At 33.5% G+C, this 25,096-nt stretch overlaps 1 protein-coding gene across 3 annotated transcripts in view; it reads right to left on the bottom strand.

Annotated features, from left to right (window-relative positions):
• The window catches only part of LOC143248866 (uncharacterized), a 117,046-nt gene that overhangs the window by 14,378 nt on the left and 77,572 nt on the right, over positions 1-25,096 (bottom strand). For all 3 annotated transcript variants that reach the window (XM_076497728.1, XM_076497727.1, XM_076497726.1), the window contains exons 6-20: positions 23,956-24,078; positions 22,852-23,085; positions 20,706-20,861; positions 18,177-18,359; positions 9,633-9,860; positions 8,741-9,088; positions 7,607-7,825; positions 6,137-6,493; positions 5,784-5,939; positions 4,911-5,139; positions 4,000-4,201; positions 3,221-3,374; positions 2,799-3,002; positions 2,263-2,497; positions 1,231-1,447 (exon numbers count right to left, since the gene is read on the bottom strand). In XM_076497728.1, coding sequence (XP_076353843.1) covers positions 1,231-1,447; positions 2,263-2,497; positions 2,799-3,002; positions 3,221-3,374; positions 4,000-4,201; positions 4,911-5,139; positions 5,784-5,939; positions 6,137-6,493; positions 7,607-7,825; positions 8,741-9,088; positions 9,633-9,860; positions 18,177-18,359; positions 20,706-20,861; positions 22,852-23,085; positions 23,956-24,078 — 3,245 coding nt within the window. The remainder of the gene's footprint in view (positions 1-1,230; positions 1,448-2,262; positions 2,498-2,798; positions 3,003-3,220; positions 3,375-3,999; positions 4,202-4,910; positions 5,140-5,783; positions 5,940-6,136; positions 6,494-7,606; positions 7,826-8,740; positions 9,089-9,632; positions 9,861-18,176; positions 18,360-20,705; positions 20,862-22,851; positions 23,086-23,955; positions 24,079-25,096) is intronic.

Below are 25,096 nucleotides of genomic sequence, written 5' to 3'. Positions count from 1 at the left end.
AGACATACCACTGAGTCACTGGGGGGCAGCTGTATTAATGTCACAAATGGTGTACCTTAGGGCTCAGTCTTAGGACCATTGTATTTTTTTATTTGCATTAATGAAATAAATGAAGGAATTGTTAATAAATTACTTAAATTTGCTGATGCTATCAAGGTCTTGTATGTTACTGGTTGTGAAGAAGATGCTGCTGCTTTACTAAAGGATTTAGGTCATTTAGTGAATTGGGAAAATAAATGGCAGATGGGTTTTAATTATGATAAATGTAAGGTACTGCATATGGGTTATCATAATTTGAATTATAAGTATAATTTGGATGGGAATAACTTTAAGAGTATCATGAAAAAAATGATCTTGGGTTAATGGTTGATCAATCTCTTAAACCATCCACGCAATGTGCTGTTGCTTGTAGTATGATAAATATGATTTTAAGCTGTATCTACAGAAATATTTAACATAAGTCTGAAGAAGTTATAATTTCATTGTAAGGTCACTGGTTAGGCCATATTTGGAACATTGTGTTCAGTCTTAAGCTCTTTACCCTAGAAAAGACATTGAATTGTTGTATAGGGTTCAGAAAAGGGTTGCTAAAATGGTACCTTACATGGAGGGGTTACCAAATGAGGAGAGATTAAAATTCTTAATGTTAATGCATCAACATTTTTTATACTTATCAAAAATTATAGAACTAGTGGACATAAATATAGATTCAAACAAGGTAGAAGCCATATTCAGCTAAGACAATTTTATTTTTGAAAGAGGGTGGTTGACCAAAGGAATGGGTTGCCTTCAGATGTTTTGAAGGCAGTAAATTAGAGCATTTTTAAAAGAAAACTTTATAGATGTGAATAATGGGGGTGGATTTAAATTGTTTTTTAAATTTATTTAATAGTTTTAGTTTTGCTGGGAAGGTGAAACAGCTGAGATGGACCAAGAGGTTCCATGTTGTCCCTGAACATTATGTTACATCCAGAAATCATAAAGTATACTAAATATTTACTTTCTGGTAAAAACTCATACTGTATTGAAATAAGGTTATTTTTACATGAATTTATGTTAATGCAGCCATTTCATATATCTTAATTATTTTACTACTTTTGTCTGTAATAGAATATGTCTGCAGAAAGTTTTTGTATATACTTAAAAAACTTGAAATCAGAAAAGTCATTCTGATTACTTAATTTACTTTGTTAAATTTCAAAATAAAAGCAAGAAATAAAATATAATCACCTCAGAACAGATACAAGTATGTCTTAACTGTGTACTACTACACATGCCTCCATTAAAACATGGGTGAGAAGCACAGAAGTTGACTTTTATTTCACAGTGACGACCCATAAATCCAGGTTTACACCCACAACGATAGTCATTAACTAACTGAATGCAGTCCTGGGTACCAGGACTTGAACAAGGATTAGAGAGACACTCATTCACATCACCTTCACACCTAGAGAAAAGAAAACAACTATAAATCTTATAGACAGGAATACCTGTGTTTTATCAGAATTAACAAGTATAACATTTTGTCATTTTCATGCAAAACATTTATAACTGTGATATAATTGTTATAAATGTTACAGATTTTGACTGATTAAACCTGAAAAATAATACTTTCTAAATAAATGATGTTAAATAGCATGTGAAATAACAGTTACATATATTATTGAACCTCTTTACAACAAACATGAAAACAAAGTTAAAGTTTGTACAAGCAGAATAGTTAATAGACATACAAATTTTGGAATCTCCTCTGATGCATTACTAATGAGAAAGTATGGTGGTCTGAAAACTAACTGTAATTATGTAATGGAATGTAAGCATGTTTCAATTTAATCTTAAGAGTAGCCAGGAGGTAAGAGATCTCGACTTGCAATCTGAGGACTTCGGGTTCATATCCCTGTCCCACCAAATGTGTTTGCTCTTTCAGCTGTGAGGGCATCCTAATGTAACAGTTAATCTCACTGTTCATTGGTAAAAGAGTAGCCCAAGAGTTGGCAGTGTGTGGCAATGACTAGTTGCCTTCCCTCTAGTCTAGTCTTTCAGTGCTAAATTAGGGATGGCTGGTTCAGATAGCCCTAATGTTGGTTTGCACGAAATTCAAAACAAAGTTGAAGATATCCATGTTGTTAAAGAACAAATTTGAAAGTTTTGAACAACAAGATATATTATTTACTTTGACTATGACCAGTGTATTAAACATTTAAAGATCACCTCCAATCAATTTATTTTTAACTGTTTCACATTTATCTACTGTTTCCTTACCTTGGACCAACAAAACCTGGGGGACAGTTACACTCATAATGCCCAACTTCATCAATACATGTTCCACCGTGATGACAGGCACCTTCGAAGCATTCATTGACATTAATTTCACACAAAATTCCAATAGTGCCATGAGGACAGGAACACACAAATTTGTTGATCAAATCATGACATGTACCTCCAAACAGACAAGGGTTGGGATCACAATCATCTATGTTTAATTCACAATTCAAACCTACACAAAAAACCATAAATTTTAGGAAAACACATTTCCTTTTGTAAAGTAAACCTTTTTTTATGTTAAACACCTTTCCAAAAACATAGCTTATATCGAAGTAAACTGCATAGAAATTGATACTTATTAATAATTATCAAATACATTTCTGAAAACTTAGCATAGATTTAATTACTATAAGTTGAAATGTACGAGAAAATTTTAAACTTTAGATTTATGGTATACGCATTTGTTTTGTTTTTCTGATTTTGATATTATATAGCACCAAAACACATACACGTATTCACAATGAGTATTTTACCTTGAAAACCAGACTGGCAGTCACATGTATACTGCCCAATTAAATCATTGCACGTTGCATTGTTCTGACATTGTTGGAAGGTGCATTCATTTACTTCATGTTGACAGTAGCTCCCTTCAAACCCCTCACGACAGATACATCTATGGCTATTGCCAATGTTTTCACAAGTTCCACCATTTTCACAAAGTTCTACAATTTCAATGCCTTAAGAAAAAGCATAATAGTAAAATTTAAATAACAAAAACTACACAAGTTAAACTTAAACTATAAAAGTAATAAAAAATTTACAATAACTCATAAAAAGAAAACTCATAAGAAAATTTCTAAAAATATCAATAGATATAGATGATTTATATAAGATAAAAACTTCAATTTTTTGTTAAAAGACTGCATTAAAAGATATTTTATTTGTGCTAACATACCTTTCTGGGAAGCTGCAACACCACAAGAGACCATAGAAACATCACACAGCATTCCTGTCCATCCAGGGCTACAGGTACAGCGGTAGGTGTTATTGCTTTGTTTACAAGTAGCACCATTCATACAAGGACTTGTGCTACACCAATCAACAAAAGTCTGGAAAAATACATTGTCAACTTGAATTAACCTCACCTTGTTTGCATCTTGTCCCTTTCATTCATATTAACATAAATATATACTGAAATTGTCATTGATAATGCTATGCCCTTGAGTTTAATAAAGCATAAAGCAAGTGCACACAGATTTAAGTACTGATGACAAAAAATATATAGATAAGAGATTTTTACATATTAATAATTATGGAAGTCACGTTTATCTATCAAGAAGTGAAACCTTTTACAATGTTTTTCCATTTGCATGGGGTCTCTACATAATGCCCTATAATTTTGTTAAAAACATTACAAGTCCCTATTAAGTAACTTACCTACCATGATAAAGCTACTGTACTGATCAGATGACCACAAGATTTAAGAAAGTTAAAACTGTTAGTTTGGTGAATTTCAAGTTATATTTAACACGAAAAGAGTAAAATAAAGTGTTAAATAGCAAAATGATATATAAACATGTATCTTAGTTTCATAAGTCCCCAAAACATTTGCATGATTAGCCTTACAGAATGCAAATAACTCTGCGAGTTTCTAACCTCATTAAATATGCATCAACATAAATAAAGAAAATACATATAGATCTCACAAGTCTTAAGTAAAATCACTCTGCCTACCTCACAATGAATTCCAGTGAATCCAAATGGGCAGTGACAGGTATAAAAACCCACGTGATCAATACAGGTGGCTCCATTAGAACAAGGCTGGGAATCACATTCATTAATGTGGAACTGACAATTAGAGCCAGTATAACCTACTGAACACTGACAGGTGTATGTGTCGATTCCATCAATACAAGTCCCACCATTCATGCAAGAACTAAAAATGTGATTAAAAAAAAAATCTGAATTCACTTTAGTTAAGCATTTTTTAATTATTTTTTACAGTTACTGTTGTTGCTGTATTAATATTGTGAGCTCTGTTGTTACCAAGGTCATCTAGAGGAGTCATTTCTGTTGGGAAAGAATTGATATGGGCAAGAATCTTTAAGTAAAATATTTTTACATTCTTATAAATATTTCTGTTCCTTTGAAAAAAAAGTATAAGCATTCTGAATTCTTTGTATAAAAATCATAAACATGTTTTCATAATGAAACTCCCGTCATCTGCTTCCTAATCGACACTGTGCAAGCGACTCTCAAAACAAAAATCTGAAAAACCCTTTTCAAGTCATAAAAAATTACTTCACAATGTTTGAATTATGGATATTTTTATAATCCCCAAATACAAGTAAATCAAAAACTGAAAAGCACGAAAAGTGGCCATTAACAAATATAGAGGAATGTTTTCATAATGTTCTTGGAGGTCTCTCAAATCTTACTATAATCTCTCCTTTATTAAACACAAACATACTTGATTTTTTTTTCTACTGTATTTCAGTATTAGCCACAAAATTGCCTGTAAATGAAGCATTTGAAAATCTGAAGTTACAAAACAGATGTATGTTATTTTGTAAAGCTTATAATATCTGAAGTTTCTAAAAACTACAACACAACTAAAAATAGGATTTCTTAAAGTAAAAACTTGCCTTGAAGTACAGTCTTCATCATTTGTTTGACAGTTTGTACCACTGAAACCTAGCGGACATGTACATGTGTAACTGTTAACATAATCATTGCATGTAGCCCCATTCTGGCAAGGACCACTGGTACACTCATTTATATCAATTTCACAATTCTTTCCTCCAAATCCTTCAACACAAACACAAGTATATTCTCCAATACCATCTAGACATGATCCTCCATTTTGGCATGGATCTGTGGATGAGAAATGTTCAATAAGTATGTCAAAAATCTGTAAAACTAAAATTATTCCTAATTTCTGAAGCAAGAAAACCTTTAAACAAAAAGTTCTCAATAACCAGAAAAATAAAATCATATTTGAAGAAACTTCCTATTTAAAACTTTGGTTAATGTGGTTTGCTTATAGGTTAATATACTGCAATGTAAAAATAAAAATATTATTCCCAACCTACATGATCAATTACCTAATAGTTTATAACATCAAACTACCTATCATGTTTAGTAAAAATAAATAAATGAATAAAAAAGTGAAAACAGTCTTAAAGTTATCAATAAAAGAATACAACTTTAACTGAAACTTATATTAACTCTCATTTATACAAGTATCCAAACAACAATACATTTGTAAATTGGCAGTTTTCTTTATTTTGTTCACAATTTTTCACCCTAACGAGGCCAGGTGAATAAAATAAACAAAACTTTTTAATATGTATAAATTGATAAAAAACTGGTGAGAACATTAAATAACATAGTTCTTTCTAATATTTTAATTCTCTAAATTATTTTATTCTTCTAAATTGTTCAATAAGTTTAGGAAGATGAAACTAATACATTTTAACAAGTTTTCAGAAAGGAAGTTGGAGTTCTGTTACACTTACAAGAACTGCAGTCATCAGTATTTATTAAACAGTCATGCCCTTCATAACCCTTGGCACAATTACAAATGTATGACCCATTTGTGTTTACACAAGTAGCTCCATTTCGACAGGGAGACGAGATGGCACATTCATTAATGTCTTCATCACATAAGCGACCTGAAGGAGAAGAAAAATTACAATTTTGTTTCTTGAAAGAATACAAGATAGCAAGTTGCTTTCTCAAAATAAAAATAAAACATTTTTCTTATCTTGTATATTTCTTGAATTTAATACAATAGTTCTCATTCAAAAATGAAAACAAAACTAAAACCAACATTATTTTCCTGTTAATTAGTTAAGAGTGAAATATTTACCTGTGTATCCAAGTTCACAAGTACAGGCAAAATCCAGATAATTTGATGAAGGGGTGCATTTTGCCCCATTTTTACACTTATTTGGAGTACAGGGATCAAGTTCAGTTTCACAATTAGGGCCACTGTATGGTACTTCACATACACACTTATACGCATTGACTAGATCAATGCATGATCCACTGTTCTGGCAAGGTTTGGAAGCACAGTCATCAATATTAGATTCACAGTTTCTCCCTGTATAGCCAGGTAAACATGAACATGTATAAGAAGCAAGGTTATCATGACAGGTCCCTCCATGTTGGCATGGATTAGACTGGCATTCATCAATATCCAACTCACATCGATGGCCACTATAACCTATATTTTAAAAAAAAATGTATATGAACAAATTTAGATATGTTTTTAGCCATAATTAAACAATGTCTTTAAATATAAAATGTTATTGGTTACATTGACACTGTAACATCACATCATCAACTCTACAAGTACTGATAGAAGATTATCTGTACCCCATCCATAGTTAAACATTTTTCCAAACTAGTTACATATCAAATTACCTACAGATCATGACATTTTTTGGTTACTGTGTCAGTAATTCACATACATGCCACACAAAAAAACAGTGAATTAAATTACCAGCATTGTTGTAATTACTTTCACTAATTAGTGTTGCAGTTTCTGTTATGTAGAAAATGAGTGCGTTCATCAGATTTGTTGGTCAGTTCTCTAGAATAGTACTGTAACAAGCAAAAACAGGATTCCTCACAATGATGCAATATGTAACCCTAACAGTAATGAACAGAAAACAAGTATATAGCTTGAAAGTTAATGAATTATACCAAAATTACACTGACTAGAAACACAGAGTTCTGTTTGTAAACATCAAAGTGACAATGTAGTATTGCTATATCTAAACATTTAGTGTAATGGAATAATATCCTCAGCATCTAACTGATATTACAGAACAAATCATTTTTTTTACAAATAAATAAAAAACACACACAAATAAGAGGTAACTGAGCAACTATTTCAAATATTTCTCTCTCCACAACTAAGGAACTTAATACGACAACTGAACAAAATTCTGTATCAGTTACTTAAATAAATAATAACTTAGTTGCTGAAACTGTCAGTAATATGCTGAAAATTTTCTACAAGGTTCTGTTGGGGCATCTCTAAATCAGCCACACATTACTTCTATCCATTCTTAAATCCTCCAAGACATATTTTAAAATATATTCTTTACAACTAGCAAATATTTGACAAAATATGGATGAGTTAAAAACAATCTTTTTTATAAATTTTATATATATTCTTGGTTTATACATTTTACTGAATAACTAATTGTCAAAATATATTGTACTGTAAAAATAAAAAAGCTATTCTATTTTTTTTTGCAATGGAAAACTGTATTAATACTCCTCTTTACAGTATATATTACATTACGAAATATAATTTCAAAATGTGTACCTTTTGGGCAGTGACAAATGAATCTGTTAACTTCATCCTCGCACGTCCCTCCATTTAAACAAGGGTTACTTTCACATTCATTGACATCAGAGAGACATCGAGCATCATAATATCCTCGTGGGCAATCACATTTAAATCCACTGATAAGATCTGTGCACACACCACCATTAGCACAAGGATGGCTTGCACAATCATCAATATTTATTTCACAGAGTGTTCCTGAAAAATAAAATATTAGTAGAAAAATCTTTTTTGGTAAATAAATCTTAATGAAGTTATTGTTCTATTCTACATCTTCACTCACTGTAATTTTAAGAACTTTAATCAAAATGGATAGTGGTACATTTATGATATAATTGCAATTTCTGAAATGTTCTTTAACAATCTTAATGTGAAATCAAAATAAAATGTACAAAAGTGTTTTCTGTATCATTCTTACTGAAATTATTATAATTTGATATTATAATCAGTAAAAACAAATTCTGTAAAGTGTTTGCTTGTTGTTAAGCACAAAACATACACAATGGGCTATCTGTACTGTTCTTACCATAGGCATAAGTATTGAAACCCAGTTTTTAGCATTATAGGCCTTCAGACTTACCACTCAGCCATGGGGAGGCATGTTAGGTTTGTAATAAAACAAAATGTTCTATTTAACCAATATTCTGATTGTGTAAGTTCTTTGTCAATATAAAATACCAACATAGAATAATTTGTTCATAAGTGCTTAACAATATGAGCACAATGCTTCATACACCACCGATTAAAAGAATGTTTGAAACTGAGTACCAACAATAAAAAAAGGTGTTTATATTCAAATGAAAAAAGTATTATAAATAAGTGCTACTTTATAAATTCCACACAAAAATATTTTTCATTCTTAAAAGTACTATTACTTACCAAAGCCAGACATTAGGAATATGATCAAACTATTTTCCATATATTACCAGCAAAACAATTAGTAAACCTTGTAAAAAAAAAAAAAACTTTCCTTACAAACATTCATTATCTTAACTAAAGATCAAACAAACTGTTCATTTTAGGTATACAAACTGTAACATCTCAACATCAACTCCACAAAACTTCTAAAAGTAATCTTTAGTATCAATAACATGTATGCACAAACAAACACACCTGCAAATCCTGGATGACATATACATCTGTAGGAATTGATTCCATCTTCACATAAGGCACTGTTGCGACATGGGTTGCTGGCACACTCATTTAGATTGTGTTCACAGTTGACTCCCGTTGTGCCAGGTCGACAACGGCACTGATATCTGTCAATGAAATCTTCACAGTGCCCCCCATGCTGGCAAGGATTACTACTGCACTCATTAATCTGGGTCTGACACAAAATACCTGTATAGCCTTTATGGCAGTTACACGTGAACCTTCCAATACCGTCTATACACTCGCCATAATAGCATGGAGAAGACTGACAATCATTAATGTTTGTCTCACAAGCAAATCCAGTGAAACCTAATGAGAAAAATAATATATTTTAAAGAAACTGTTACTTTAGAATTCTTCATCAACTACTACTAGTTAATAACAAAATCCTTTAAAAAAAACACTAATCTAAATTCATTTTGTAATTAAAAAAAATTGCTTGGAAAGTAATACAAACTTCAGTTATGAATGAAAAATCTGAAAATGGTATATTTTATAAAATAATACTGAAAAGGAAAATATAAGTTTCATTATGCCTAACAAAAACGTTATATTCTCAAATGTTTCACTATAGTAAAAAAGTGTCTTACATTTCAAAAATATGAAAAAACTAATAATTAAATATTAAAATAGGTGATAGTGAAATCATAACTACTCATAACGGCCAGAAGTCCTTTTGTTCATTAAATAAAAAGTTGAAATATTTTAAATAAGATAACAACATTCTGCAAGTTTTACTGAATCCCTTTACAGAAAAGAAAAACTCTAAGACATTCCAAACAACTTACCCAAGTAGCAATTTGATGGCAATTCTAACAGTAACACTTTATAATGTATGTTTTAAAGAACTCACCTGGGAGGCAATCACAGGTAAAGCTGGCAACTCCATCATGACAAGTTCCACCATGTTGACAAGGTTGGCTCATGCAGTCATCAATATTCATTTCACATTTTTTACCATTAAAACCAACTTGACAAAGACACTTGAACCCATTGATGAGGTCACTACATATTCCACCATTTAAACATGGATTTGGCATACATTCATCAGTATCCATTTCACAGTGTATCCCACTATAGCCTATTCAGAGAGAAACACAGTGCTCTTTATTATGATTACTTATTCAGAGAGAAACACAGTGCTCTTTATTATGATTACTTATTCAGAGAGAAACACAGTGCTCTTTATTATGATTACTTATTCAGAGAGAAACACAGTGCTCTTTATTATGATTACTTATTCAGAAAGAAACACAGTGCTCTTTATTATGATTACTTATTCAGAGAGAAACACAGTGCTCTTTATTATGATTACTTATTCAGAGAGAAACACAGTGCTCTTTATTATGATTACTTATTCAGAGAGAAACACAGTGCTCTTTATTATGATTACTTATTCAGAGAGAAACACAGTGCTCTTTATTATGATTACTTATTCAGAGAGAAACACAGTGCTCTTTATTATGATTACTTATTCAGAAAGAAACACAGTGCTCTTTATTATGATTACTTATTCAGAAAGAAACACAGTGCTCTTTATTATGATTACTTATTCAGAGAGAAACACAGTGCTCTTTATTATGATTACTTATTCAGAAAGAAACACAGTGCTCTTTATTATGATTACTTATTCAGAGAGAAACACAGTGCTCTTTATTATGATTACTTATTCAGAGAGAAACACAGTGCTCTTTATTATGATTACTTATTCAGAGAGAAACACAGTGCTCTTTATTATGATTACTTATTCAGAGAGAAACACAGTGCTCTTTATTATGATTACTTATTCAGAGAGAAACACAGTGCTCTTTATTATGATTACTTATTCAGAGAGAAACACAGTGCTCTTTATTATGATTACTTATTCAGAGAGAAACACAGTGCTCTTTATTATGATTACTTATTCAGAGAGAAACACAGTGCTCTTTATTATGATTACTTATTCAGAGAGAAACACAGTGCTCTTTATTATGATTACTTATTCAGAGAGAAACACAGTGCTCTTTATTATGATTACTTATTCAGAGAGAAACACAGTGCTCTTTATTATGATTACTTATTCAGAGAGAAACACAGTGCTCTTTATTATGATTACTTATTCAGAGAGAAACACAGTGCTCTTTATTATGATTACTTATTCAGAAAGAAACACAGTGCTCTTTATTATGATTACTTATTTTCAACCCAATAGCAAAACTTTTCACAGAAAATGCATTTTTAAAAAAACACAAAGTTATTTATTATTAATACTTATTTTCAACTCAATTGCAAAACTTCTTGCAGAAAACGTATTTTTAAAGAAACATTAACCATGTTAATAAATATTAAAATTTATTCTTAAAAATCAGCTCTGTCCTATTTACTAAAATATGTACTCTATATACTGCTTAACATAAAATAGCTTACTATTGTTTGACATCAGTTCGTTTAAGCAGAGTTGTTTAGCTTTACTTGTCATACAATTTAAAGTAAGTAGTAAATAGTAATTTCCTTTCCAGATTGGAATGAATGGTTACATAAATTGTTAAACTTGTTAGAATACCGTCTAATGTCATATATATTACTAACGTTTGTTAACTGTTTTGGGTTATATACACGTATCAAAATTATCACCAGTGATAAAAAACACATAAGGCTAAAAAAATATCTATATAAATGTTTGTATTTGTCTGTCTGGTAATATTATTCGCAATTTTTTCAATCAAACACTAGACATCTTTTATTGTGAAAAGGCTGTTGTCCAAGGAGTCCGGATTGCACGTTGGTTTTTAAATTTAGAATAATCTTACCAGTTATTTTGCTGAGCAAAACTTTTCAACCCAATGTATTGTAGAAGATGGCATGATGTCATTGTAATCGTGTGACAACTAATTTCGATTTCAACTTTACTTTATTTTTATTTGCAAAGTATTCATACAAAACTCTTAAACCTCGTGTATGTTAAACTGACTACAATTTCTGTAGGCTGTTTCAACATATTCAGGTCTAAGGCACACAGTTCATATGCTTGTCACTTTCTGAACAGGAATTAAGACGTTTCTGCATGCACAGCTAAGTTTGCCTTCAATATAACTTTAACTTATTTTACTTTTCAATAATTTTGTTTGTGTCGCAGACTGCAATAAACACTTTTTAGTTATTTTATCTTTACGTAATATCGGCTTTATTCTTTATTTCAAGTAGTAAAACCTTATCATACACTGAACGCTCATAACTATGTACACAACCATAAATCCCAGTATTCTGTTATTTACTTCACATGTAATTTCATTCAAAAAATATCCGTTTGTCTGATTACGTATTTTTTCTTTTCAAGTAGTTCAGAACTTATCGATCTAACACAAAATGCCTGCAAGAAAGCGTAATTTAAATGACGCGAGTGAAAATAACAATACACGGAACATTCAAGCCACGAACACGAAAGCCACCGCGAATATTTTGCAGGTCAAGGCTGGTATATATTTGTTTTTCTTTTTTTCTTTTTTTTTTTAAAACTACTTTTTTATGTTATGAGGTAGATTTAGGTCATGATTTTTAAACTCCAGTATATGTTTAAGTTAAGAAACTAGCTCCTGCTACTTTAATATACTTGAAATTACATCAGAAAGTTATTTGCTTCTAAATTATTTTTGAGTTAGTACAATGTGGATATTACGCAACTGTGAACTTCAAGTCTCAGCTCTGCTCTAAAATTAACGATATTTTTAATTATTAGTCAAATACATCACGATTTAATCTGTTCATATGTATGGTATAACAACAACAATAAAAAAAAATACAGATGTCTCACACAACAGCATTAAGACCATTCTGTAAGTTGTCTTATGATAATAGATGTTTGTGCCGCAATGCATTACAACTACCAGCCATGACCTCCCAAGTGAACTACGCAAGTTTGTTCTTTTGAGAAAACACAGATCCTAATAACCCGGATGACTTGAACAATAAGGTTGGAACTCGTGAGTTGTAGTAGAGGCCTCACAAACCACGAGCAAAAACCCCAGGAGGTTTAGCCTGTCTCCCCCTTGCTTTAACACCCTTTTCATTCCAAATCTTTCAACCAAAACCATCCTTTCATTCCACCTATTCACAAGTGTTATTTTTATTATGTACTTGTGCGAACTTAATGATCGGTCACAAAGAGTTTAAACTAGGGTACAAAGTACACTAATTTATAATTAAAAAATACAAAAACACTAACATAATAGTAACATACTTGGTGCCTGTGAGCAGTAGACCACCCAAAACTATCAAAATTGGTATTCATGTTATCATACGAGTTTTAGATTTAGAGACCATCCTACTTGTCAACTCGAGATACTGACCCACTTGGAAAGATGAGAGCAAAAAGAAGATGGGTTGTTTATAGTACTGTTAGTGGAATTATTTTTAAATACGATCTTTCCACTTGTTTTAGATTCTAGATTGATTTACAATTACATATTTTCAGCACAGAGTGAGAATACAGAAATAATGTATTTATCTGCTTTATGGGGATTCTGTCAGTAAAGTTTACTAGATGGACATTTGGCAATAGTCTGTGATGCTTATCTAATGGTAATTGTATACATTTTGAAACTACGACAGAATTATGTCAAGTCTTATGTTCACAAATCGATTAGCTGATGAATGTTTATATCTTCTGAGAATATTTATTTATATACGGGTTTAAACAAAAATATAAATGAATGTGGTAAAAACTGACTAAGAATGCCTTCACCTTTTAAACACAAACTAATGGGAAGAGACCTAATAATGTTGATAAAAAATCGGTAACTAGCTGATGTAGGACTAAGGCAGAAACTTGACTCCAATAGTTAAGTTTGTTGTACGTTATCTTCTAATATTAATCTACTCTGATTCATAATGACTATGTGAGGCCTAACACGTCACCACGTAAGATTCGTAATATAACACCTAAAAACGAATATTTCTATCAAGGTAAATAAATTAACTATTCATATATCCAGCATGTAACTGCATTAGCTCAATATTTCACTTACATACCTTTCTTTGCGAGAAGCTATCGATTTCTTCTGTCGAAACTTTAATAGCGAAATACTGAACTAATAAAGTTACACGCTGGAAATAAGTCATTATTTTACTTATGCTTATAAAAATGTCTCGTAATAAACTTTGGTTTGCCTTAAACCAAGTCAGTTACTAACAACGAATATTTTTTATAGTGCAAATTCACTACCATCTTTTCTCCAATATCATTAATAACGAGAGTATCCGATGGTGATTTTTCAATGTATTTTCATCGTATTGGTTTTAGCTTTCTTGTATAATGATTTACGAACACAGTGTACCTTTTCTTAATGTTTCACGCAAAATTGGTTTCAAAGATTTGTCATAATTCATCTGTCATTTAGTTAGCGTTTGTTTACTTAGAATTTATTAATAATATTCTAAAAATAGCCCTAACAGCTGCTAAGCGTTAAATGTAACTGTTTTGCAAAGAGAAAACAAGTGATGAATTAATTTTAGACCATGCAACAACTTAGTTCAGTGTACTTACTGTTTAAATCGTGGTAATAAAATGACTCTTACATATTTTGATGTAACACATTCACTTAAGTTAAAAATCATATTCACATTTTAAATTTTTCTATCAAAATTCTCAGTTCAGTCATGAAAAACTTAATTTTTACTTGGCAGTGAACGTTCACAAGTTTGTTTTTTTTTGGAATTTCGCACAAAGCTTCTCGAGGGCTATCTGTGCTAGCCGTCCCTAATTTAGCAGTGTAAGACTAGAGGGAAGGCAGCTAGTCATCACCACTCACCGCCAACTCTTGGGCTACTCTTTTACCAACGAAAAGTGGGATTGACCGTCATATTATAACGCCCCCACGGCTGGGAGGGCGAAGTTTGGCGCGACTCGGGCGCGAACCCGCGACCCTCAGATTACGAAGCGCACGCCTTAACGCGCTAGGCCATGCCAGGCCCACGTGCACAAGTCGAGAGTAAATTGTTATGATCTCACTTATTTTAATAAGCATACATAAATACTCCCTACCCAGTGACACAGCGGTATTTCTGCGGACTTATACTGCTAGAAGCTGGGTATCGATACCCATGGTGGGCAGAACACTAATAGCCTTTTGTGAAACTTTGTGCTTAATAACAAAGAAACAAACAAATCATTCTTAAGTAAAACAAACGCGTTTATAGAACGTCTCAAAATACGGCTATTATTTCTTTTTCTTATTGAAAACACGGTACTGAGTGGTTGAAGTTGAATGACGCAAAATGGTTACTCAAACAACCAACACATCTCAACCTTCCACTTTTCTTTACTTTGTGAGAAACGATATTCGTAACAACTTTGAATAAAATATGACTGATGTCTGGGATACAAGGCTTCAAATAACTGATAAAAGGTCAAAGCATTCAAGACTGTAAAGTCTCGCCTTTTGTTTTTATAAATAAACAAGTTTCGTTCAAAGGTATCTTTCTCACACGTTTCGGTTCTCATCGGTGGACTCACCAAATAGCTCGATGACGCTTTGCTGTAAGAAAACACCTACACCTTCTCAGATGTGTAATAAATGAAATTGTGCTTTCTAGTTGTTGTATGAAAAATATATCATCATGATAAAAGGTACAGTTGTTGATTCTTTCAATTGCTATGGACTCATTTACATATATATACTTTTGTAAAGCATCGGGTTTTGAGCCTGGAATGTTATACCCTTCACACTTCTCAATGTTTAATAGTTTCATGTTTCAGATAATAAGTGAAATATTAAAACGTGCGTCTCTTTAATGCGTATCTTGCAAATAACTGGCGCTGAGGAATCTTTTTATTTCTAATAATGACTATGAAAGAATTAATTACATTCTAGAGATGATGGCACAGAGATATATATGTCTGCCGACTTACAACGCTAAAAATCGGGTTTCTATAACTGTGGTGGGCACTTGTGTTTGTTCGTTTGTTTTTGAATTTCGCGCAAAGCTACTTGATGGCTATCTGCACTAGGGAAGATAGCTAGTTATCACCACCAACCGCCAACTCTTGTACCAACGAATAGTAGTATTGACCGTAGCATTATAACGCCCCCACGGCTGAAAGGACGAGTATATTTGGTGTAACTTGGATTCGAACCCGCGACCCTCGGATTACGAGTCGAGTGTCTTAACCGCTTGTCCATGCCAGGCCGGGCAGTTGTGTATCTTTGTTCTTAATTACTAGCAAACAAACTTATACTGCTGCTTGAAGTATACAAAATTACCAACAGAAACCTTAGTGCATAATGTGCTTCCGCTGCACACCAGGAGCTAACGTTTTATACTTACGTTTACAGGCGTTATCAATAAACTCGAACTCTGTCAAATTGTAAGTAACACCAAGGTTTCTGCTTCGACGATAAGAAGTCAGTCAACATTATTTAAAGCAAGTGGTTAACATGCTGAGTTGTTATTCACACATTAGGAATATAAAAGGTGTTGTTTGTTTGTTTTTTATACACAGTCTACAAGTGCCAAAAAACAGTAACGTAAATTTAAAAAAATACATACTGCACGACAACGTAATGTGACTCTTTAAGTAGTCTTTAACTGAAAATTGTTAAGAATTTTTGATGGCACGGGAAATTCTGTTTTTAATCATAAGTCATTTAATATTATTACCGGTTTTGAATCTCCATGGAGCGGTATCACACGCAGTCTACGTTCTGACAAAACGACCTATATTCTATGTTGTCGTTTTCTCAAACCAATATTTCAGCCAATGGATGGTCACGGTTGCAAGGTAAGACCAGAGTTACCACAGTATCTACTCACGTTCTGCCATTACCTGTTTCTTGGGGACTTAACAATTATATTAAAGTTATCTGGGCGCTTCTTTGTACTTACTTATTTTCTTATATCACAATAATCGTGAATCACGACATTCAAGAACTAAGATTTTGCCATTCCCCCCTCCCTTCCTTCAAGGTGCAACAAACACGCCCTACTGCTGGGCCTAAAAGCTCGTGAATAAATCCGTGTCATGGGTAATCAAATTAGTCACGCAATCCTGACCATAGTTCTAAAGTGGAATCCTTTACAAATCCAACTACGCCTTTACCTACTTGATTTGATGACGTTCTTCTATTATAGTGAAATTTGTAAAGACATTTCAAAATATGATTCTGAGACTTAAAACATGAAAAGTTACACAGAATACTAATACTGCAAATGATGAAAGTCGACCTAGTTTACACAACGTATTTCATTTTAATCTCGGTGTATGTTTTTTAATTCGTTCCTAATATTATTCAATGCTAATGCACCAAACCACTTTTACAAAAAGTTTAGTATTAACATAGATACTAGTAATCAAATTAGTCTTTTTTGTTTGTTTGGAATTTCGCGCAAAGCTACACGAGGTCTATTTGCGCTAGACGTCCGTAATTTAGTTGTGTGAGACTAGAGGGAAGGCAGCTTGTCATCACCACCCACCGTCAACTTCTGGGCTACTCCTTTACCAACGAATAGTGGGATTACCCGTCACATGTTTGGTGCGACAGGGATTCGAAGCCGCGACCCTCAGATTGCAAGTCGAGCGCTCTCACACTTCTGACCATATCACTACAGTGGACTCTCTTCGCCAGCTCTAAACCTGCTTTTTCTTAATTAGTGTTCGATGGTGTTTTTTCATTATCTTACATTTTGTAAATAATTTTCCAGAATATTATTCTTAACCTTGGGCAACAAAGAAATTACCCAGAATATAAATTCTGCTAACCAGTGATATGGTGTTTCCATTTTTTCATGAAGAGTATTAGCCTAGGTTGCACAATGTATTCCACTTTGATCTGTAAGTTGTGCTTTTCTTAATAATAGTGCACAGCGATAAATACACACACGTCACTTGTTTATAAGAACACTATCAAGGTTAAATCTTAATCAAATTATATGCATCTAATAGTAAATAAATAATAATAAAAACTACATATTAAAGACTTGAATATTCGACATGTTTAACAATTACAAAATAATTATCTTAGTCGGTGCTTGTTTACTGGGGATCTTAAACTGTAAAACACCGTTGTTTTTCCTCGACAAGAAGAAATAACTGCATTATTTCATTAAATTTAAAAATATATTAGCGCAACACATAATAATACACACTGCCCCCCAGTGGCACAGCAGTATGTCTGTGGACTTGCAAGGCCACAAACAGGGTTTCGATACCCCTAGTGTAGCTTTGTGCTTGCCTTAAAACACCAACACGCTTTACTAGATAAAAAATTCCATCTTACGTACACACGAAACAAAAGCATCTCTCAGAGTCGTTTTTATATTTTTTTTTACGTTTACATTTTGTTGTTGCATGAAGTGCAAAATCATTTTAAAAAATCCTCAACGTAACGCATGTATTGGATAAGCAAGAAATACAAATACTTACCTGGCATACAGACGCAACGGAATCCACCTCTTTCGTCCAAACAAGTCCCATCGTTTTGGCAGGGATTTGAATCGCATTCATTTATGTTAATCTCACATCTGGGCCCAGTAAATCCCTTACTGCAATTGCACATAAAAGAACCTGGAGTGTTAACACACAGTCCGTCATGTTCACAAGGTAAACCTGAAAGGAACAAAAAAAATCATGATACTACATTAAATATTAAATATATTTTACCATATTGGTTAACAAATCTCATACCATAATCTGTTTGCAAAACATAATTTCGAACAATAGTTTCCAGCTAGAATTGTTAAAAGATAATTTTTTGAAATAATGTAAAAATATATTTTGGACGAAACAAATAAATTACGTGTATACTTGCACATCAATAAAATACACATATACCGATATTAATGACATATTAAAAGAACGACATTAAACTTCTGTATTTCTTTTGGAACTACTCCCTCTTCTGTTGTCGATTGTGTTCCGTTTGAGAATTATGATTAATCAGTACTGTCCAATACGGTACTCTTCAATGTAACAAGGTTCTGTAATGGACGACGAGATCAACTGTCGGTCACATCTGGATAACAAGGTTTTGTAAAATACGACGAGATCAACTGTCTGTCACATCTAGATAACAAGGTTCTGTAACGGACGACGAGATCAATTGTTAGTCACGTCTGGATAACAAGGTTCTGTAACGGACGACGAGATCAATTGTTGGTCACGTCCGGATAACAAGGTTCTGTAACGGACGACGAGATCAATTGTTGGTCACGTTCGGATAACAAAGTTCTGTAACGGACAACGATATCAACTGTCGGTCACATCTGGATGACAAGGTTCTGTAATGGACGACGAAATCAATTGTTAGTCACGTCCGGATAACAAGGTTCTGTAACGGACGACGAAATCAATTATGGTCACATCTGGATAACAAGGTTCTGTAACGGACGACGAGATCAATTGTCGGTCACGTCCGAATAACAAGGTTCTGTAACGGACGACGAGATCAATTGTTGGTCACGTCTGAATAACAAGGTTCTGTAACGGACGACGAGATCAACTGTTGGTCACGTCCGGATAACAAAGTTCCGTAAAGGGCGAAGAGATAAATTTTTGACCGCATCTGCACAAATTCTCGATTTATTTGCTGGCATCAGCTTCTAAGACTATGTTTAGGTAGATGAAGGAAAAGGGTAAACAGATTATTGGGGACTTGACCAGATGTAAAATCGAACAAGAAAGCAATGATCTCAGTTACTTTGGCTATCTATCTCACAAAAATCTCTAATTTTGGAGATGCAGCTCGTGAAATTCGGAATTATGTGCCTTCGTCAACTTGAAATCCTTGTTTACTGTGATGTTCATAGTACAACAAAGGTACACAACTTCATAACAATAACTTTTTAGCTCTGAATGTTCTTTCACTTGACTACAGCCTTCGTTCTTCAGATAAGCACGTTCCTCCACGTTGTTGGGTTATGTTGTGAAAACCAGTTGCCACCATAAACATTATACAATGCCAGTTTTTAGACTTCGATGGAGGCCAGGTATGGCCGGGTGGTTAGGGCGTACGACTCCCAATCTGAGGGTCGCGGGTTCGAATCTCCATTCCATAAAACATGCTCGCCCTTCCACCCGAAGTGGGATTATAAGGTAACTGTCAATCAACTGGTCGTTGGTAAAAGAGTAGCCCAAGAGTTGCCGGTGGGAAGTAATGACTAGCTACCTTCCTTCTTGTCTTTTACTGCTAAATTAGGGATGACTAGCGCAGATAGCTCTCGTGTAGCTTTGCACGAAATTTAAAACAAGCCAAACTTCTTTAATGGTAAACACTAGAATCTTTCTATTTTAAGCTCTTGCATTACTTAGATGTGCATCTTTGAAAAGGCTTTTGTTTTTTTACATTTCTCCACCCAAAAACTACAAATCCTTGACAGTATGAGACTTCTAAATGACTGGGATTTTGCCTATATTAAAAATTTAGGTGTTAAATATGTTACATTGTTCCACAGATCGCATATATTGCCACATAATACAGTATTTTCATATACCTATGGCTCAAATAAAGTTTGTTTAATCAACTATATAATACGCCAGGATACGTCCATATTTTATTGTTCAAACTACAGGGTGTTCTGAAAGTCACTGTGCACTTATATATTTATTTACAGACAAAACTGCACATGACTTTCCGAACACCCTGCATATTTCAATACTATTTAAAGATGAAATTCTAATTGCTTGCTTAACAGTATTTTTTTAATATTTAATGTGGTCGATTGAAAATTATTAATACACTTAATAATCAAAAACACTTGAATCATCGGACAGGTCGGTGGTCAATTCACAGGCTTCCGATTATAAAGCCTGGGATTGAATTCCTTGCAGTGGACAAATCGTAGATAGCCCATTGTTTAGTTTGGACGAAAAACAAAACAACAAACAATTTACACAATAAATTATACATTTACACCGAATAATTTTAATTTGATAACATAAAACATTAATACGTGCCTTCTTGGCACTCGTTGACATCTTCTGTACAATCCGTGCCTTTAAAACCATTCGGACAGGTGCAGAGGTAGTTACCATTTGTTGGGTTGGTGTTACATTCGGCCCCAGAATGGCAGGGATTGCTGGCACAGGCATCGTCCAAATGGCACAGTAAACCTAAACACATAAATCAATACTAAGATATGATATTTTATATATATATATATATATATACACACACACACACACACACACACACACTCACTCACAAAAAAAAACTACAACAACCAATAACAAGGTCCTTCAAGCAATACAAAAACAATAAAGACCAAAACTATTGATTAATATAAGAATTTACGTGATAAGAACAATTAAACACATCACAACAACCAGTATAGTAAAAACTTTGCGTTTACTAACAGTATTTCTCAGGTATGTCTTTACTTTCAGCTTTCCTCGGTGGCTGAGCAGTAAATTTAAGGCTAAACATCAGGTATTCATACCCTCTGTGGGCATATCACAAATATCCTATTCTGTAGCTTTGCCCTTAGCAACAACAACAAATAACACTATGTAACACAAATTTTGTTCCTGGATAGTATGTGTTATTTCTTAATTGCTTATGTTGTAAAAGTACAGAAAATGGTCATTATTCCCTTTAAACTTTGCTTTTGTGACCTGGATAATGAAATTTAGAAATGAACTTATTTTCTACGGAAAAGCGAGCAAACTTGCACATTTTCATTTACACAAGGTCTGAATAAAACAACACATGAATCAAGATTTACATGTATTTATGCTAAAGTTATACAAAAATAAACGAAAATGTTTAGAAGTGACTAGTTTTAGAGATTTGCGATTGTAATGTAAATCACTTTCACGTATTAGCCCCAAATTTAGTCTCCCATCATGTTTTCGTTATACGCTCCCAGGTCATAAAAGTAAAGTTTGAAGAGAAAAATAGGCCTTTTCCATTTACTTTGGGCATAAGCAATTGGAAAATAGCACTTTCTGCCCAGGAACAAAAATAAGTAAAAAACTTTGCTATATAGTGTAATTAATTGTTTCAAACGTACTATCACGATACATGGAATGGTACGTTTATATATTTATTTTCTAATCACTCAGTTCGTACAATGCTCATCAACAGAGTTTATGCACGCATAAGTAAAATTTAAAAGTACCAATAATCGCCACCAGAAATTGCAAACACTAGTTATTCATATCATAACATATAATCAACTACGAATTGCGCAAGTGAGAGAGCTCAGGGGAACTTGCCTCCACTGAAGAAACCGTTCAATATGAAAGATCCACATTGCGTGCCTAATTGCTACAAATTAAAGAAAAAACAACAACGAGCTGTTGAACCTTTTGTGAAATAAACTTAATAAATGCACTTTTATTCCAAATGTTATATTCAACTCATCTGAGTAATTACTCCAAGCAGTCGCTTATCTTGGTTATGGTTAAGTCGGCAAGGCCAGGAGTGTTTTTGTTGGGGTTTTTTTAATTTCGCGCAAAGCTACACAAGGGCTATCTGCGCTAGCCGTATCTAATTTAGCAGTGTAAGGGAAGGCAGCTAGTCATCACTACCTACCGCCAAGTCTTGGGCTACTCTTTTACCAACGAATAGTGGGATTGACCGTCACATTATAATGCCCCCACGGCTGATAGGGAGAGCATATTTGGTGCGACGAGGATTCGAACCCACGACCCTCAGATTACGAGTCGGACGCCTTTACCCACCTCCATGCCAGGTCAAGCCAGTAGTTAATACTTAAATATTTATAAAAAATTTTCCTTTTAAAACTGTCAAAAACATGTATAATATATTTAATAAAAACTGCAAAATGTTAATATGCTAGAACTAGTTAATTACTTATACTCGAAATTGCATTAAATAAATTAGTAGTTAAGGATGGATACTTGGTACAAAACTTTCCTTCCGTTCTTGAGGGAAAAATATTCATGTTTAAAAATTAACTGATGAAAATCATTTCAACCTACAAGCATAACGTCAATTAAGCGTCTGTTTTCTTCTTTTACAAAGATGATGAACATAACATGCTTAAGACAATACTTCAACACGTTTCTGAAAGAAGACCAGTTAAACTGAACTATGTAAACACCTGTTATAGTTACTTTATTAAAAACATGTCTCTACCTGTTTTTCCAGGAGCACATTGACAATAAAACGATCCAACTCTGTCGTGACAGGTGGCACCGTTAAAACACGCAGCACCTGCGCAGTCATCTATGTTTTCACTGCAGTCTGGACCTGCCCAACCGTTCACGCAAATACAAGAATAACTGCCAATGGTGTTGGTGCATGTTGCTCCATTTCTACAAACGCTAGGCCTTAACGCACACTCGTCTACATCTTGACTGCAGTAAGGACCTAAGAAGGAAATCAAAACCAAAACATTACAAGTTTTTTTTTCAATATGTATTTATAAATAAACAAGAAATATAAATCCTCACACTTAAGAATGAAGTAATTTTTTTTTTTAATTTTATGATAGGGAAACTAAATATTATATAACAACCGGCTATGCCTATGTCACTCTCAGTAGATTAACAATGGACTGAAATCACAATAATTATTCAAATCGATCAAAGATAAGAGCTGATTATATAAGAATATCAATCGGATAGAAACATTCCAAACTTTAGTGGCCAGAAAACAATATTTTAGTACTCTCGCAGCCAGGTCGGGCGTTAGATTCCTCCAGTTGTGAATCTGCACTTTTGGACAAAGATGCGCTTTAGGAATGAAGGTTAGACAAGAGTAGCTCTAGGATTAGCGGTCAGTACTGTTGGACTAGCCGCTTTCCCTGTGGTTTGTAAATTCCAAATTAGGAGCGGCTATGCGCAAACACCCTTTTGCATAACTTTGCACAAGAGTTCCAAAATCTACAAACACTAGCAGATCTATCGGAGATAACTCCACGCTGAAGGATGCTGGGTTTCAGCCCCTTCTATGCGTGTTCAAACTCTTTAAACGCCTGTTTTATGTTAACGTGTGAAAATTAAAACGATACGATCAAAAGATTCCTGAAAATTGATTGGGAAAACGAAACCCAGATTTCTGTTAAAATAAAATAAACTATATTTTCTTTTTATTTGAACAACATGTCAAGTCCCACACGTGCTTCATTATCACGTAACTTGCAGGCATTTTTTTTAAACTTCAAATTAAGAGAATAAATGGCACATGAATTGTAAATAAACATAACAGAAGGAGCATCAGCAGACTGTATAAGCTTACCAGTATAGGTAGGTGGACACTGACAGGTGTAGCTATTTACTCCATCTATACAATTAGCTCCGTTCTGGCACAAATTACCAACACAGTCGTCAATATTGTGATCACAATTGGTTCCTGTGAATCCTACAAAACAATTAATTTGAAAATTTTTATGTGAGCATTAAAATTATAATCCATGAACATGAAGAAAAAAAATGCAGGTTTATCACAGATTTTATGTTTTTAACGGACGGATATAAAACTAAGACAACTAACTTTTTCTATCATATCCTATTACATTTCCGCTACAAATGAAACTACGGAACGTAACTACAAAGTTAGTCGCTAAGAATGTAACCACATGACAGGATGATATATTTTCAGTATTACACCTATTCTGCTAATTATCTATTTAATTTAAGCACAAAGGGCTATCTGTATGGGCTGTGCCACTGTGTGCGAGTGTGGGAGGACATAAATGAGATGACTTTTTTTGTAGTATCTTACAGCTAAAGCACCAAGTAGTGAGTGAAAAAAAATACGTGATGAAAATTCTATTTATCGTATTTTATTTTAAAGCTCTGGGAAGGCCTATTGGTTAGGATACTTAACTCACAATCAGTCACCATATGGGCGTTATAATGCTACAGGCAATTCCACTTTTCGTTGGTAAAAAAAAGGCCCAAGAGTTGACGGTGCCGATGTTGACTAGCTGCCTTCCCTCTAGTCTATTACTTCAAACATAAGAAAAGTTAGCGCAGATATTTTGAGAAATCACCCTGTATATAGAAAAACTAGCCGACACATTGAAAACCAAGATTTCACTTATAAATAACGAATGTTTTTTCATCACACTATGGCCAGGTGGTTAAGGCACTCGACTCGTAATCTGAGAGTTGCGGGTTCGAATCCTCGTCACACCAAACATGCTCGTCTTTTCAGCCGTGGGGGCGTTAAAAGTTTCAATCAATTGCACTATGGGGGCGTTATAATATTTTGATCAATTGCACTATTGGTTGGTAAAAGAGTAGCCCAAGAGATGGCGGTTGGTGGTGATGACTAGCTGCCTTCCCTCTAGTCTTACACTGCTAAAATAGGGACGGCTAGCGCAGCTAGCCCTCGTGTAGCTTTGCGCGAAATTCAAAACAAACCAACCACCATA

Source organism: Tachypleus tridentatus, chromosome 4 (assembly GCF_004210375.1).
Source record: "Tachypleus tridentatus isolate NWPU-2018 chromosome 4, ASM421037v1, whole genome shotgun sequence".
In the NCBI taxonomy this organism is placed as follows: Eukaryota; Metazoa; Arthropoda; class Merostomata; order Xiphosura; family Limulidae; genus Tachypleus; species Tachypleus tridentatus.
The sequence above is the reverse complement of the archived record's forward strand: the minus strand, read 5'-3'. Positions and strand labels throughout refer to the sequence as shown.